General features: G+C 46.1%; 1 protein-coding gene across 1 annotated transcript in view; it reads left to right on the top strand.

The window, feature by feature from the left end:
- LOC111949361 (protocadherin Fat 3-like) overlaps positions 1–13,891 on the top strand; it is a 326,201-nt gene that overhangs the window by 263,597 nt on the left and 48,713 nt on the right. Inside the window, 7 exon segments of the mRNA XM_070433886.1 lie at positions 46–142; positions 145–177; positions 180–319; positions 4,928–5,138; positions 6,856–7,342; positions 7,436–9,686; positions 9,865–11,236. Coding sequence (XP_070289987.1) covers positions 46–142; positions 145–177; positions 180–319; positions 4,928–5,138; positions 6,856–7,342; positions 7,436–9,686; positions 9,865–11,236 — 4,591 coding nt within the window.

Genomic DNA, 13,891 nt, shown 5'->3' with positions numbered 1-13,891 from the left:
ATTGGCCTATCCCTACCCACAACCCCCCTCTCCTCTCTCTTTCAGGTCCACATCACAGTGTTGGACAACAACGACAAGCACACTGTCTTCTCCCAGCCCACCTATGACATCACCATCTCTGAGGACACACCCCCGGAGACGGAGGTGTCCAGGTGTTAGCGTCGGACCGGGACGAGCGCCACGCCTCACCTACTCCCCACACAGCGCCATCGACCCCTCCAGCCTGCGTCTGTTCCGTATTGACCCCAACACTGGCACGGTGTATACTACAGAGAGACTGGACCACGAGGCTAGAGCACAGCACATCCTCACTGTCATGGTAAGAACTGATACCATTACTGTTGTATCAAATATAGTTTGGTTATCTTGAATCAAATAAAATCAAATTGTATTAGTCACATGCACTGAATACAACAGGTGTAGTAGACTTACAGTGAAATGCTTACTTACAAGCCCCTAACCAACAATGCTGTTAAAAAAAATATATGGATAAGAATAGGAAATATAAAGTAACAAGTAATTAAAGAGCAGCTGTAAAAAAAACAATATCGAGACTATATACAGGGGGTGCCGGTACAGAGTCAATCTCGTTGTAAGAGAGGATTCCATTTGTTTTATTTGGTCACATTCCCTTAAGATTCATTCCCTTAAGATTCCTCTGTTGGTAATGGATGTGTTGAAACTGGTCAGAGGAGGAGTGAAAAGAAAAGAAGGTGAAGGAGAGGAGAGCAGAGGAGAACAGAGGAGAGGAGAAAGGACAGTAGAGATGCAGAGTGGGCCAAGAGCATTATCTTTATTCCAGTGCTTAATATTCTAATGTAACTCAGCTCTCCTGTCAGAGACAGACTACTTCTATGTCTGTGTTCTCATTTTACCTGAACTCATCATTAAGCAGTTACACTAATTACTGAGAGCAATGAACCAACGTCTCACCCTCGTCAGGGAATGAGACGGTTTTAAGGAACCATGATCCGTTTGTGTGTGTGTGTGTTGGGGAGAGCGATAAAAGGAATTGCGAAAGAGAGATGTGAGAGTGATCTGACTGGAACTGTTTTGTGTTGGTTGGGAGAGTGTTAGGTGTGTGTGTGTGTGTGTGTGTGTGTGTGTGTGTGTGTGTGTGTGTGGTTGTGGTGTTTGTGTGTGTTGTGTGTGTGTGTGTGTGTGTGTGTGTGTGTGTGTGTGTTGGTGTGTGTGTGTGTGTGTTGGGTGTGTGTGTGTGTGTGTGTGTGTGTGGGTGTGTGTGTGTGAGTCAGACTGTGTGTGTTTAGTTCTGAAATGAATCATCCTCATTCACCCTGGTTTTACTTCCTTCCTCTGGTTCAGTGGGTAGTAAACATAGGAAATGAATGCTCAATCCTACACTGTAGTTGTAACTGTTTTCTCAAATCTCAAAGAAATGTAATTATACGAAAAGTAGTCCTTTTGAATTTTATCATACCGCGTTGATAAGCGAGGTAGGAAACGTCTGCCTGACATTTTTTATGAGGTAAAATATATATATATAATATTTGTTTCAGTTTTAGGCGGCACACTGATTTAATTGGTGAAATCTACAGGTAGATAGTATCTTTAAATCTGGCATTCGGTGTGCCCATGACAGTCCCTGCTGTGCTGGAACCAGGTATGTTTGCGCATCTGTACATGTATAGTGTAGGCTACAATACGATCAGTAGCTCATAATTATAACATCTTCCTGCACAAAATAGATAAGAGGTCTAACAATATAAATATAAATTGACTACACATAACCACTACAGAGTCTAAGATAACAGTTCCCAACAGAGCATTGACTACACATAACACTACAGAGTCTCAGATAACAGTTCCCAAACAGAGCATTGACTACACATAACCCTACAGAGTCTCAGATAACAGTTCCAAACAGAGCATTGACTACACATAACACACAGCAGTCTCAGATAACAGTTCCCAAACAGAGCATTGACTACACATAACCACTACAGTCTCAGATAACAGTTCCCAAACAGAGCATTGACTACACATAACCATACAGAGTCTCAGATACAGTTCCCAAACAGAGCATTGGACTACACATAACCACTACAGCTAGATAACAGTTCCAAACAGACAGGGGACTACACATAACCACTACAGAGTCCAGATAACAGTTCCCAACAAGCAATTGACTACACTAACCACTAACAGAGTCTCAGATAACAGTTCCAACAGAGCATTGATCACACATAACCACTACAGAGTAAGAGTAACGTTCCCAACAGAGCACTTGAACTACACATAACCACTACAGAGTCTCAGATAACAGTTCCCAAACAGAGCATTGACTACACATAACCATAGCAGTCTAGATAAACAGTTCTCGCAACCAGAGGCATATTGACTACCACATACCAACTACCAAGAGTCTCAGATAACAGTTCCAAACAGAGTCATGACTACACATAACCACTACAGAGTCTGAAGATAACAGTTCCCAACAGAGCATTGACTACCATAACCACTACAGTCTCAGATAACAGTTCCAAACAGAGCATTGACTAAACCATAACCACACAGAGTCTCAGATTATACAGTTCCAACAGAGCATTGACTACACATAACCACTACAGAGTCTCAAGATAACAGTTCCCAAACAGAGCATTGACTACATAACCACTACAGTCTCAGATAACAGTTTCCACAAACAGAGCAATGCTACTACGACATAACCACTACAGAGTCTCAGAATAACAGTTCCCAAACAGCGAGCATTGAAACACATAACCACACAGAGTCTAAGAAAACAGTTCAAACGAGAGCATGACTACACATAACCACACAGAGTCCTTAGATAACAGTTCCAAACAAAGAGCATTGACTACACACTCACAACAGAGATCTAAGATAACAGTTCCCAAACAGAGCATTGACTACACTTAACCACTACAGTCTTCAGATAACAGTTCCCAAACAGAGCACTGACTACACAAACCACTACAGAGTCTCTAGATTAACAGTCCCAACAGTAGAGCATTGAACACATAATACCGGACTAAGAGTCTCAGATAACAGTCCCAAAAGAGCATTGACTACACACAACCACTACAGAGTCTAAGAACACAGTAACAGAGCATGACTACACATAACCAACACAGTCCAGATAAACAGTTCCCAACAGCATTGACTTAACATAACCACTATAGAGTCTAAGATAACAGTTCCCAAACAGAGCATTGAACTACACATAACCACTACAGAGTCTCAGATAACAGTTCCCAAACAGAGCATTGACTACACATAACCACTAACAGCGTCAGATAAAGTTCCCAAACAGAGCATGACTAAACATAACCACTACAGACTCAGATAACAGTTCCCAAACAGAGCATTAACTACACATAACCACTACGAAGTCTTCAGGCAAACAGTTCCCAAAACAGAGCATTGACCTACACATAACCACTATAGAGTCTAAGATAACAGTTCCCAAACAGAGCATTGACTACACATAACACAGCAGGTCTCGAATAACAGTTCCCAAACAGAAGATTGACTACACATAACCACTACAGAGTCTCAGATAACAGTTCCGCAAACAGAGCATTGACTACACATAAACCACTAACAGAGTCCAAGATAAACAAGTTCCCAAACAGAAGCATTGAACTACACATAACCACTACAGTCTCAGATAACAGTTCCCAAACAGAGCATTGACTACACATAACCAATTACAGAGTCTAAGAGATAACAGTCCCAAACAGAGCATTGACTACACATAACCACTACAGACTCAGATAACAGTTCCCAAACAGAGCAATTGACCTACACATAAACCACTATAGAGTCTAAATAACAGTTCCCAAACAGAGCATTGATACAACATAAACCACTACAGAGTCTCAAGATAACATTTCCCAACAGAAGCATTGACCTACACATAACCACCTACAGAGCTCAGATAACAGTTCCCAACAGAGCAATTGACTACACATAACCACTACAGAGTCTCAAGATAACAGTTTCCCAACAAGCATTGTGACTACACACATAAACCACTAACAGTCTCAGATAACAGTTCCCAAACAGAGCATTGACTACACATAACCACTACAGAGTCTCAGATAACAGTTCAGAACAGACACAGACAGAACATACACAGACAGAACAGACACAACAAACAGAACAGACACAGCAGACGTAAGACAGAACAGACAGAACAGACACAGACAGGCACAGACAGACACAGACAGAACAGACACAGCAGACACAACAAACAGAACAGACACAGCAGACGTAAGACAGAACAGACAGAACAGACACAGGCAGGCACAGACAGACACAGACAGAAKAGCTCTATTGTCTCCAATGGACCCAGTGATCTTCCGCCTACCACTTCCTCAGTACCAGAACACCATTCAGTCTAGGGGTATTATATCACTCCTAGGCCCATTGGGTTGGGTGTTAAGAGTGTTGAACTAGCCAGCGTTTCATAATACCGCCAGCAGAGCTAGTGCTAATTCTGATGCTAATGCTGGTTCTATTAATACTCACCCTGTGTGGCGCCTCGTATGAGACAAGCTGTTTCTCTGATCCCATTCTCTTGTTGTGGAGAGTCTCGCATCGGGGCATAAATATACATCTCATTAGCCCTCTAATTCTCATCTGCTCTCCCGATGACGGGATTAGTCCGTCCCAAAAGACCCATAATGGTTTGCAGTGACACTCCCTTTTCATTTCATGGGAAGTTAAAGCTTCAGTACATGTTTTAAAGGGAAACTCCAGTAATGTTGTCCTATTGAGTCTATGTGTTTGTTTATTCTTTGCCGTGACATAGAAAGTTATTTTGTAATACGCAACTGTTTATTTTCCCTCATGCCAGTTATATAATGAGAAATGTAGTTGTGTCAGATATAATACTATACACCTGTATTAGTAGACCAATGATTAGAAAACATTTCTCCCTCAGGTAAAAGACCAGGAGTTTCCATACAGGAGGAACCTGGCCCGAGTGTTGGTGGATGTGGAGGATGTTAATGACCATGTCCCAGTGTTCACCAGCGCTCTGTATGAGGGTTTGGTCTATGAGTCTGCAGCAGTGGGATCTGCTGTGCTCCAGGTGACTGCCCTGGACAAAGACAAGGGAGAAAACGCAGAACTCTTCTATACCATGGAATCAGGTGAGCAACTATAGAAAATGGAAATTGTAATTAAACAATACAGAACGAGGAGTGATTGATATACATATATACGCACGGCTTAAGGGCTGTTCTATGCATGACGCAACACGGGTGCTGACACAGCACTTAGCGGGTAAATTTTGGCCATAATACCACAAACCCCGAGGGAGCCTTATTTACTATTATAAACTGGTTACCAACGTAATTAGAGTCAGTAAAGATACATTTTTTGTCATACCCTTTCAGCCAATCAGCATCAGGGCTCGAACAACCGGTTTATAATAAGAAGTTTTAGAACTACCAAAAGAGAATAAGGTGTCTCTGAACTAAGCAGTAGATATAGACCAGGGGTCTCCAACCTTTTCTAAGCAGGAGCCACTTAAAAAAGGAAACATTGGCAAGCTTTTTTGTTTTCTCAGCTTTCAAATAGGCACATTCTTCTCGCTCCTCCTCTTACAACTCTTCCCCGGGTCCTTAGTTTACCTGGGTAAAGATAATGGTTAAGTAAAACCACTCTAAGGGGGGTCTATAAAAATGTGAGATTTTCCAAGAATTCCTGTTTTCTCTAGTAAACGATTGTTTATTATTTTAGATTTATAAATTGTTTTACTCTCAAAATAAAAACATTTCATAGAGAAACAATAAAATGGGATATCATATCATGCTGGTTAAATCCCATCAGAAAACTAATTTTTTGGGGGTCTGGGAAAAAAATGAAAAATAGATTTTAAGTATAATATAGTTGCGCATCTGAACACTTTAATTGCCGTCTAATGTGAGGAAGTTCCGTCTAATCTGAGGAATGTGCTGTGCTAATGTGAGGAACTGCCGTAATGTGGGGTATGTGAACGTTCCAGTCTAAGTGAGGAACGTGCCGTCTAATTGTGAGGAATGTTCCGTCTAACTGAGGAATGTGCTGTCTAAGTGTAGGAAACCTTATCTGTTCCTAATGTTAGAACGGCCGTCTAATGTGAGGAACGTGCCGTCTAATGTGAGGAACGTGCCGTCTAATGAGAACGGCCGTCAATGTGAGGAACGTGCCGTCTAATGTGAGACGGTCCGTCGAAATGATGGAGAGCGCGTTAGTGAGGGAATGTCCGTCCTAATGTGAAGGAATGTGCCGTCTAATGTGAGGAATGTGCCGTCTAATGTGAGGAATGTTCCGTCTAATGTGAGGAATGTGCCTTCTAATGTGCCGTTCTAGGGATGGTTCTGTACTGCTGCTACACATTTCATGGCAAAGTTATAAAATAATAGATACAAATTATATACTTACTCATGATATACTTCTGCCAGGTAAGCCTACTTTGCAGTTAACATTTCATTGACAATGTTTTGCGGAAAGTATGCCCATTATTTTCAACCTACAAGATGGTTATCACATCAACTGGATAAACATGGAGCGATAGACAAAGCGCACAGTAGTGGCTAATAGTGGCTAACCAGAGGTGGGATAATGTCAATATTGTGTTGATTAGATAGTAGCTGGGAGCTTGCGGTGTATGATACGTGTGAGATTTGTTTATGACAGTTTGCGGTTGAACGCGTGAACATTGCATGTACTTTCAGAATTGTTTGGCAAACTACTTATAGGTGGGTGGACCCCTGATATTGACAGTATATCGATAATAGATTACAATATACAAACAGTTGATAAAGATTTAGTTGCACTAGTTTTTATCACTGAATATTCGTTGTTATGTCTGTTTTCCTTTAGGCAACACAGGGAACACGTTCCGGATTGAGCCGGTTCTGGGGATCATCTCGGTGGCCCGCGAGCTCGACCTCTCCACTATCGGCCATTACATCATCACCGTCAGAGTTACCGACAATGGCTCCCCGCCACTCTCTGCCAACACTGTGGTTCGCATCGCCATCACGCTGTCCGACAACGCCGGACCCAAGTTCCCCCAGACCGAGTACCATGCCGAGGTCACAGAGAACGTTGCCGTGGGAACCTCTGTCACCGCGGTGAGCGCCATGAGCCAATCCACACTGACCTACGACATCCGACATGGCAACAGCGAACGCACCTTCAGGATCAACCAGTACAGCGGCGTGATCACAACTCAGAAACCCCTTGACTATGAGACCACAGCATCTTATAACCTGATCGTCCAGGCCACCAACATGGCTGGCATGGCCTCCAACGCCACCCTGCTCATACGGGTGGTGGATGAAAATGACAACCCACCTGTGTTCCAGCTGCTGTGCTACCAGGGTAGNATGGCTGGCATGGCCTCCAACGCCACCCTGCTCATACGGGTGGTGGATGAAAATGACAACCCACCTGTGTTCCAGCTGCTGTGCTACCAGGGTAGTATCAGCGAGGCGGCGCCCATCAACAGTGTGGTCCTGAACCCAGACAACACTCCTTTGGTCATCAAGGCCACTGATGCTGACCGCAACCAGAACGCTCTCCTGGTCTATCAGATCGTTGAGGACACAGCCAAAATGTTCTTTAAAGTGGATTCTGGCACCGGCTCCATCAGGACTATCGCCAACCTGGACCACGAGACGTTTGCTAGTTTTAACTTTCATGTTCACGTGAGGGACAGTGGGAGGCCTCAGCTGACAGCGGATAGCCCCACTGAGGTCACCATCCAGGTAATCGACACAAACGACTCTCCACCTGTCTTCACCCAGAACGCCTACGAAACTGTCCTGCTGCTGCCCACCTATGTAGGAGTAGAGGCATTACAGGTCTCAGCCACAGACCCAGACCAAAACGTCCCCACAGAACTCACCTACTCAATGACAGACGGAAACCTGGAGCACTTTGCCATCCAGCCCTCCAGCGGCATCATCATCGTCAAGAACAACAACTTCTCCAAGGAACGGTTCCGCTTCAACGTCAAAGTGTCTGATGGAAAGTTCTCCAGCACTGCTCTAGTCACTGTTCTGGTCCGTGAGACGCTGGACTCTGGCCTCTTCTTCGCCCACAGCCTCTACTCCTCGTCCATCCAGGAGAACAATACCAACATCACCAAAGTGGCCGTGGTCAACGCAGTGGGGAATCGCCTCAACGAGCCCCTCAGGTACACCCTACTGAATCCAGGGACACGCTTCCGGATCCGACCCACCTCTGGCGTAATCCAGACCACTGGGGTTCCCTTCGACCGTGAGGAGCAGGAGTTCTATGAGCTGGTGGTGGAGGCTGGGAGGGAGCACGACCGTCTGCGTGTTGCCAGGGTGATGGTCAGGGTCCAGGTAGAGGACATTAACGACAACGCTCCTGCGTTCCTTGGACTTCCGTATTATGCTGCTGTCCAAGTGGAGGCTAAACCTGGTGTGCCCATATTCCGAGTCACCGCCATGGACCGTGACAAAGGCATCAACGGAGAGGTGTCTTACTACCTCAAAGACGACCACGGACACTTTGAGATCGACAGGCTGACGGGTGGCCTCCGTCTGAAGGAGGCTTTTGAGTCTGACCTGTCCAACCAGGAGTACCAGATGGTAGTTTARYCCAAGGARGGAGGTTACCCTCCWCTRTCKTCCYCCMTAGAGTTCCCCATCACCGTGGTGAACAAGGCCATGCCCGTCTTRGACAAGTCCTTCTARGCAGTGWCGGTGAACGAGGARGTAGCGGTACACACMCCRATATTAGGAATCAACGCCACCAGCCCWGAGGGCCAGAACATAATATACACCATCGTGGAGGGAGACCCCTCTCTGCAGTTCGACATCGGCTTTGACACCGGAGTCATTAGAGTCATCAACTCCCTGGACTATGAGATCGCCTCATCCTTCCGTCTGACTGTCAGAGCCACAGACTACCTGACCGGCGCCCGTGCTGAGGTGGACGTAGATGTCACAGTTAATGATGTCAATGATAACCCTCCGGTGTTTGAAAAAACATCCTATAAGGCAGTTCTGTCTGAGACTGCCATGATTGGCACTCCGGCTCTGCAAGTGGTGGCTACCGACAAAGACTCTGAGAAGAACAACATTGTACGCTATCAGATATTCTACCCCACAGATGCCTACAACAGCACCGACCACTTCCACATCGACAGCAGCAGCGGCCTCATCCTGACCGCCCGCATGCTCGACCACGAGCTGGTCCAGCGCTATGATTTCATCGTCAGGGCAACCGATAACGGCTTCCCACCGCTGAGCAGTGAAGTGTCGGTCATGGTGGTGGTGAATGACATGAACGACAACCCTCCGGTGTTCAACCAGCTTCTCTACGAGGCCTATGTCAGCGAACTGGCCACGAGGGGCTATTTTGTGACCTGCGTCCAGGCTTCGGATGCTGACAGCTCCGACTATGACAAACTGGAGTACCGCATCCTGTCAGGAAACGAGAGAATGAACTTTGTGATGGATGGTAAGACGGGTATCATCACGCTGTCTGGTCACAGGAAGCAGAGGATGGAGCCAGCCTACAGTCTGAATGTATCCGTCTCTGATGGGGTGTTCACCAGCACAGCCCAGGTGCACATCAGGGTCCTGGGGGCCAACCTCTACAGCCCTGTGTTTGGACTGAATGCCTACGATGCAGAGCTACGGGAGAATGCAGCGGTAGGAACCAAGGTGATCCAGGTAAGAGCCTTTCATTTTAAAGTATTCAGCTTGTGGTAATGAATTGTGTATTTTATTTAATGAATCTTTGATGCACGTGATACTATATTTGTAATAGTAATTGTAATATGTTTTGTTTGACATGTTTACTATGTACAATACCCCATCTAAAAGAAAGTAACTTAACTATTATTACCAGGTGAGGGCGACCGATGCTGACCCAGGAGTGTTTGGCCAGATTACCTACTCATTCGTCAACGACGTGGGGAAGGACCAGTTTAGTGTGGACGCCAACGGTCAGATCACCACCCTGGAGAAGCTGGACAGAGAGGACCCTGCCAACAAGGACATCGTCCTTACGGTGGCGGCCCAGGACGGAGGTGGAAGGGCCTCCTACTGCACCGCCCGGGTCTCCCTGGTGGATGACAACGACAATGTCCCTCGCTTCAGAGCTACAGAATACCGTGCTTCCGTGAAATCTAACGTAGGCAAGGGCTTCTTGGTGACCCAGATCCAGGCATATGATCCTGACGACGGTGCCAACTCTAAGGTGACATACTCGCTCTACAGCGAGGCACACGTACCCGTGGTGGATATGTTAGAGATCGACCCTGACAACGGCTGGATGGTCACCAAGGGGAGTTTCAGCCAACTGCGCAACTCAGTCCTGTCTTTCTTTGTCAAAGCAGTAGATGGAGGTATCCCTGTCAAGCACTCTTTAGTATCAGTCTACATCCACGTCTTGGCACCTGACGCCCTCATCCCCTCCTTCACCCAACCCCAGTTCTCCTTTACCGTCCCAGAGGACACCCCTATAGGAGCTGCCCTAGGGTCCGTCCGCCTCATCACCCCACCAGGCTACGCCTCGCTGCCAGTCACCTTTGCTCTGGTCAACGGAGAGACCGGGGAGAACAACCAGGATGGAGTCCTGGTGGTGGACAGGGACACTGGGGTCATCAAGCTGGACAAGCCCCTAGACCACGAGGTCATCACTGCCTTCCACTTCAAGGTCACAGCCACCGTGCAGCAGGCCAAGCTGGACTCTGTGACCAGCGTCGACGTAGAAGTCAAAGTCCTGGATCTGAACGACAACAAGCCAGCATTTGAATCCAACTCTTACGAGGCGACAGTGATGGAAGGGATGCCTATCGGCACCATGATCATCCAGGTTCAGGCTCTGGACCCAGACTCTGGAGCTAACGGACAGGTTACATACAGCCTAGGCACGTTGGCGCAATCCGAAGGGGAGCCGGACCAATCCACACAGACCTTCACCATTGACAGCAACACGGGCTGGATCTCTACTCTCAAGGAGTTGGACCATGAGATGTACCCATCCTACGCCTTCCTGGTGGTAGCCTCAGACCTGGGGGAGACCCTGGCCCTCTCCTCCACCTCCACGGTGACCGTGGCCGTGTCGGACATCAACGACAACCCGCCCAGATTCCTGGATGAGAGGTACCTGGGCTCGGTGCGCGAGAGCGACCCCCCTGGTGAGGTGGTGGCTGTGCTCAACACTAGAGACGACGACAGCTCTYCAGTGAACCGCCAAGTCAGCTATCACATCACAGGTGAGTCAGAGAATTGGAGTGTGTGTGTTTTTAATGTGTTTAGCTGTCTGTCCTCTTTATGCATCTTTATATGTCTCACTGTCTGTCTTTCAACTTGTCTTCTGTCCCCCTGTCTCACTCACTGACTGTCTGTCTGCTTCTCTACCTTCATATTGGCTATCTCTATCTGTCTGTCTCTGTCTCCCTGTCTCACTTCACTGCCTGCCTCTCTATCTATCTGTCTGTCTGTCTGCCTATCTCTCTGTCGGTCTCTCTGTCGGTCTTACTAGCTGTCTGTCTGTCTGTCGGTCTGTCTGTCTGTCTGTCTGTCTGTCTGTCTGTCTGTCTGTCTGTCTGTCTGTCTGTCTCCTTGTTTACTTCAGATAAACTCTTCATTTGTATTCTGCCTGGCTCATCTCCAAACCATCACAACAACGCTCGTGAATGAACAAGAGGGAAACCAATAACAATAAATTAAGGATGAGGCGTGATTCATAATTCATACATTTCTTATTCGTATCTTAGGTATGTTTGCGCATACTAGCAGTGGAGGTTTGATTAATAAACAAAGGTTGTCACAGTAATAATGATTTGAATACTGCTGAGACTAGCTCTTTCCCAGATAAGCAATTTTTTCATCACAAAATATGACGTGCCTGCACAACCCCCCTGACATCGGCGAACGCCGCGGAGGTAGTAAATAGAGTTATAGTAAACAGTTTAAGAGTACCTGCGGTGCATTTGATGAAAGTTGTTGCTATAGCGATATGTCCTGTTTTTCTTTCTTTCCATAGCTTTAATGGTGTTTATTTTAAAGTGGAGACTGGAGAGGGTTAATTCGATTGTGGTTGACCCAGAGACATCAATGGGAGGTGATTTTCATAAATGTTTTTACCTTTTAGGGAGCTGAGTATTTGGTTTGGTGAAGTACCTGGCAGTTGAAAGAGTGGTAAAGTCTGTTTTGATACATAATGAAACAAATATATAAAAGGTGAGAGAGAAGAACAAAAGATGACTAAATCTGTCTTTTATGTCTTGTTGAAAGAGGGTTAGAGTTGTCTGATTTGTTCTCTGCTAATTGACAAGTGGGGAAATAATAATGAAGTAGGAACGCCCAATGAGACGGAGTGGTGGATCGCCATGCCGACTGGGAATAGGAAGCTAATGAAGGACTTTGAAAAGCAGGAAACCCTCTTCTGAATGGAATTCTAATTAGCATCGCCAGGAGGGAGGGCGGGAGAGAGGGAGAGAATGAAGGACAGGAGAGATGTGACCTTACCTACAACAGAAAGAGAGAGGGAGATAGATTGAGAAGGAGAATTAACTTATGTTAAACACTGCATAGAGAAAGAGAGGGATCAATGACAGAGAGCTTGGACCAAAACAGAGAGAGAGAGAGAGAGAGGAAGATAGAGAATGAATTGGCATTACACACTGCTGGAAGAAGAAGAGAATGAACGACAGCTAGATGTGACCTTACGCAGCAGAGATACTGAACGGATTTTACACACTTTTACAAAGAGACACATTGAATCGATCTTTGACACAGCAGGAAATAGTTATAAAGACAGTTATATAGGGATATATGTTTTTATAGTAGCACAAAGAAAATGCCTGTATTGAACATGTACCAACACCACAAGGTGAAAAACAACATGTGATTTAGCTGAGCCAGATATTTGACAGGCTATTTCATAACTGTGGTATTATTGTCTGTTATTGTTGGGTGTTGTCTTGGGAGGATTTTAACACTTTGAGGGAAGCCAGGGAATGCGATATGACAAATCCGTTGACTCCCAGCCGCTCTCAAAGCCTCACCTAGACGTCTGCGTCTTAGTTGCCACACACCATACTTGATAAAGTATCATGGAAGTTTAATCAAATGTAAACAAACTGGGAAAAGGAAATGCAATGATTGAGTGTTTGTGATGTAATTTTGGCGCGATGTGGTAGGTCAGGCTTACAGGAAGTGTGTCTGATCCATTTACAGTGATGGAAATCTTTTCATATCCGCTCCGTTTGCGTCCGTTGTCCCCGCCCGGTCCAATGTCCCCGCCCGGTCCGTTGTCCCCGCCCGGTCCAATGTCCCCGCCCGGTCCGTTGTCCCCGCCCGGTCCGTTGTCCCCGCCCGGTCCGTTGTCCCCGCCCGGTCCAATGTCCCCGCCCGGTCCGTTGTCCCCGCCCGGTCCATTGTCCCCGCCCGGTTCGCATCAATAGATTAAGATCATGCATTTAGCCACCGGCTGATTTTAATTACACAGAGTTTAGTGATGTTGAGATGAATCGGGAAGCCGGGTGTTTAGAGCTATCATCAGACCATATTGAGGGGAGTGGAGAGGAACAACCAATTAGGATGTTGTTATAGGAGGGGAGTGGAGAGGAACAACCAATTAGGATGTTGTTGTCATAGGAGTGGAGAGGAACAACCAATTAGGATGTTGTTGTTATAGGAGTGGAGAGGAAAAAACAATTAGGATGTTGTTATAGGAGGGGAGTGGAGAGGAAAAACCAATTAGGATGTTGTTGTTATAGGAGTGGAGAGGAAAAACCAATTAGGATGTTGTTGTTATAGGAGGGGAGTGGAGAGGAAAACCAGGGAGATGTGTTGTCTGTCTTCTCATTTGTCTGTCTGTGTCTGTCTGTTGTTCCTGTTCCTGTCCGTTCTGTTGTCTGTCT

The sequence above is a fragment of the Salvelinus sp. IW2-2015 genome, linkage group LG22 (genome assembly GCF_002910315.2).
Source record: "Salvelinus sp. IW2-2015 linkage group LG22, ASM291031v2, whole genome shotgun sequence".
Classification (NCBI taxonomy): domain Eukaryota; kingdom Metazoa; phylum Chordata; class Actinopteri; order Salmoniformes; family Salmonidae; genus Salvelinus; species Salvelinus sp. IW2-2015.
The sequence above is the reverse complement of the archived record's forward strand: the minus strand, read 5'-3'. Positions and strand labels throughout refer to the sequence as shown.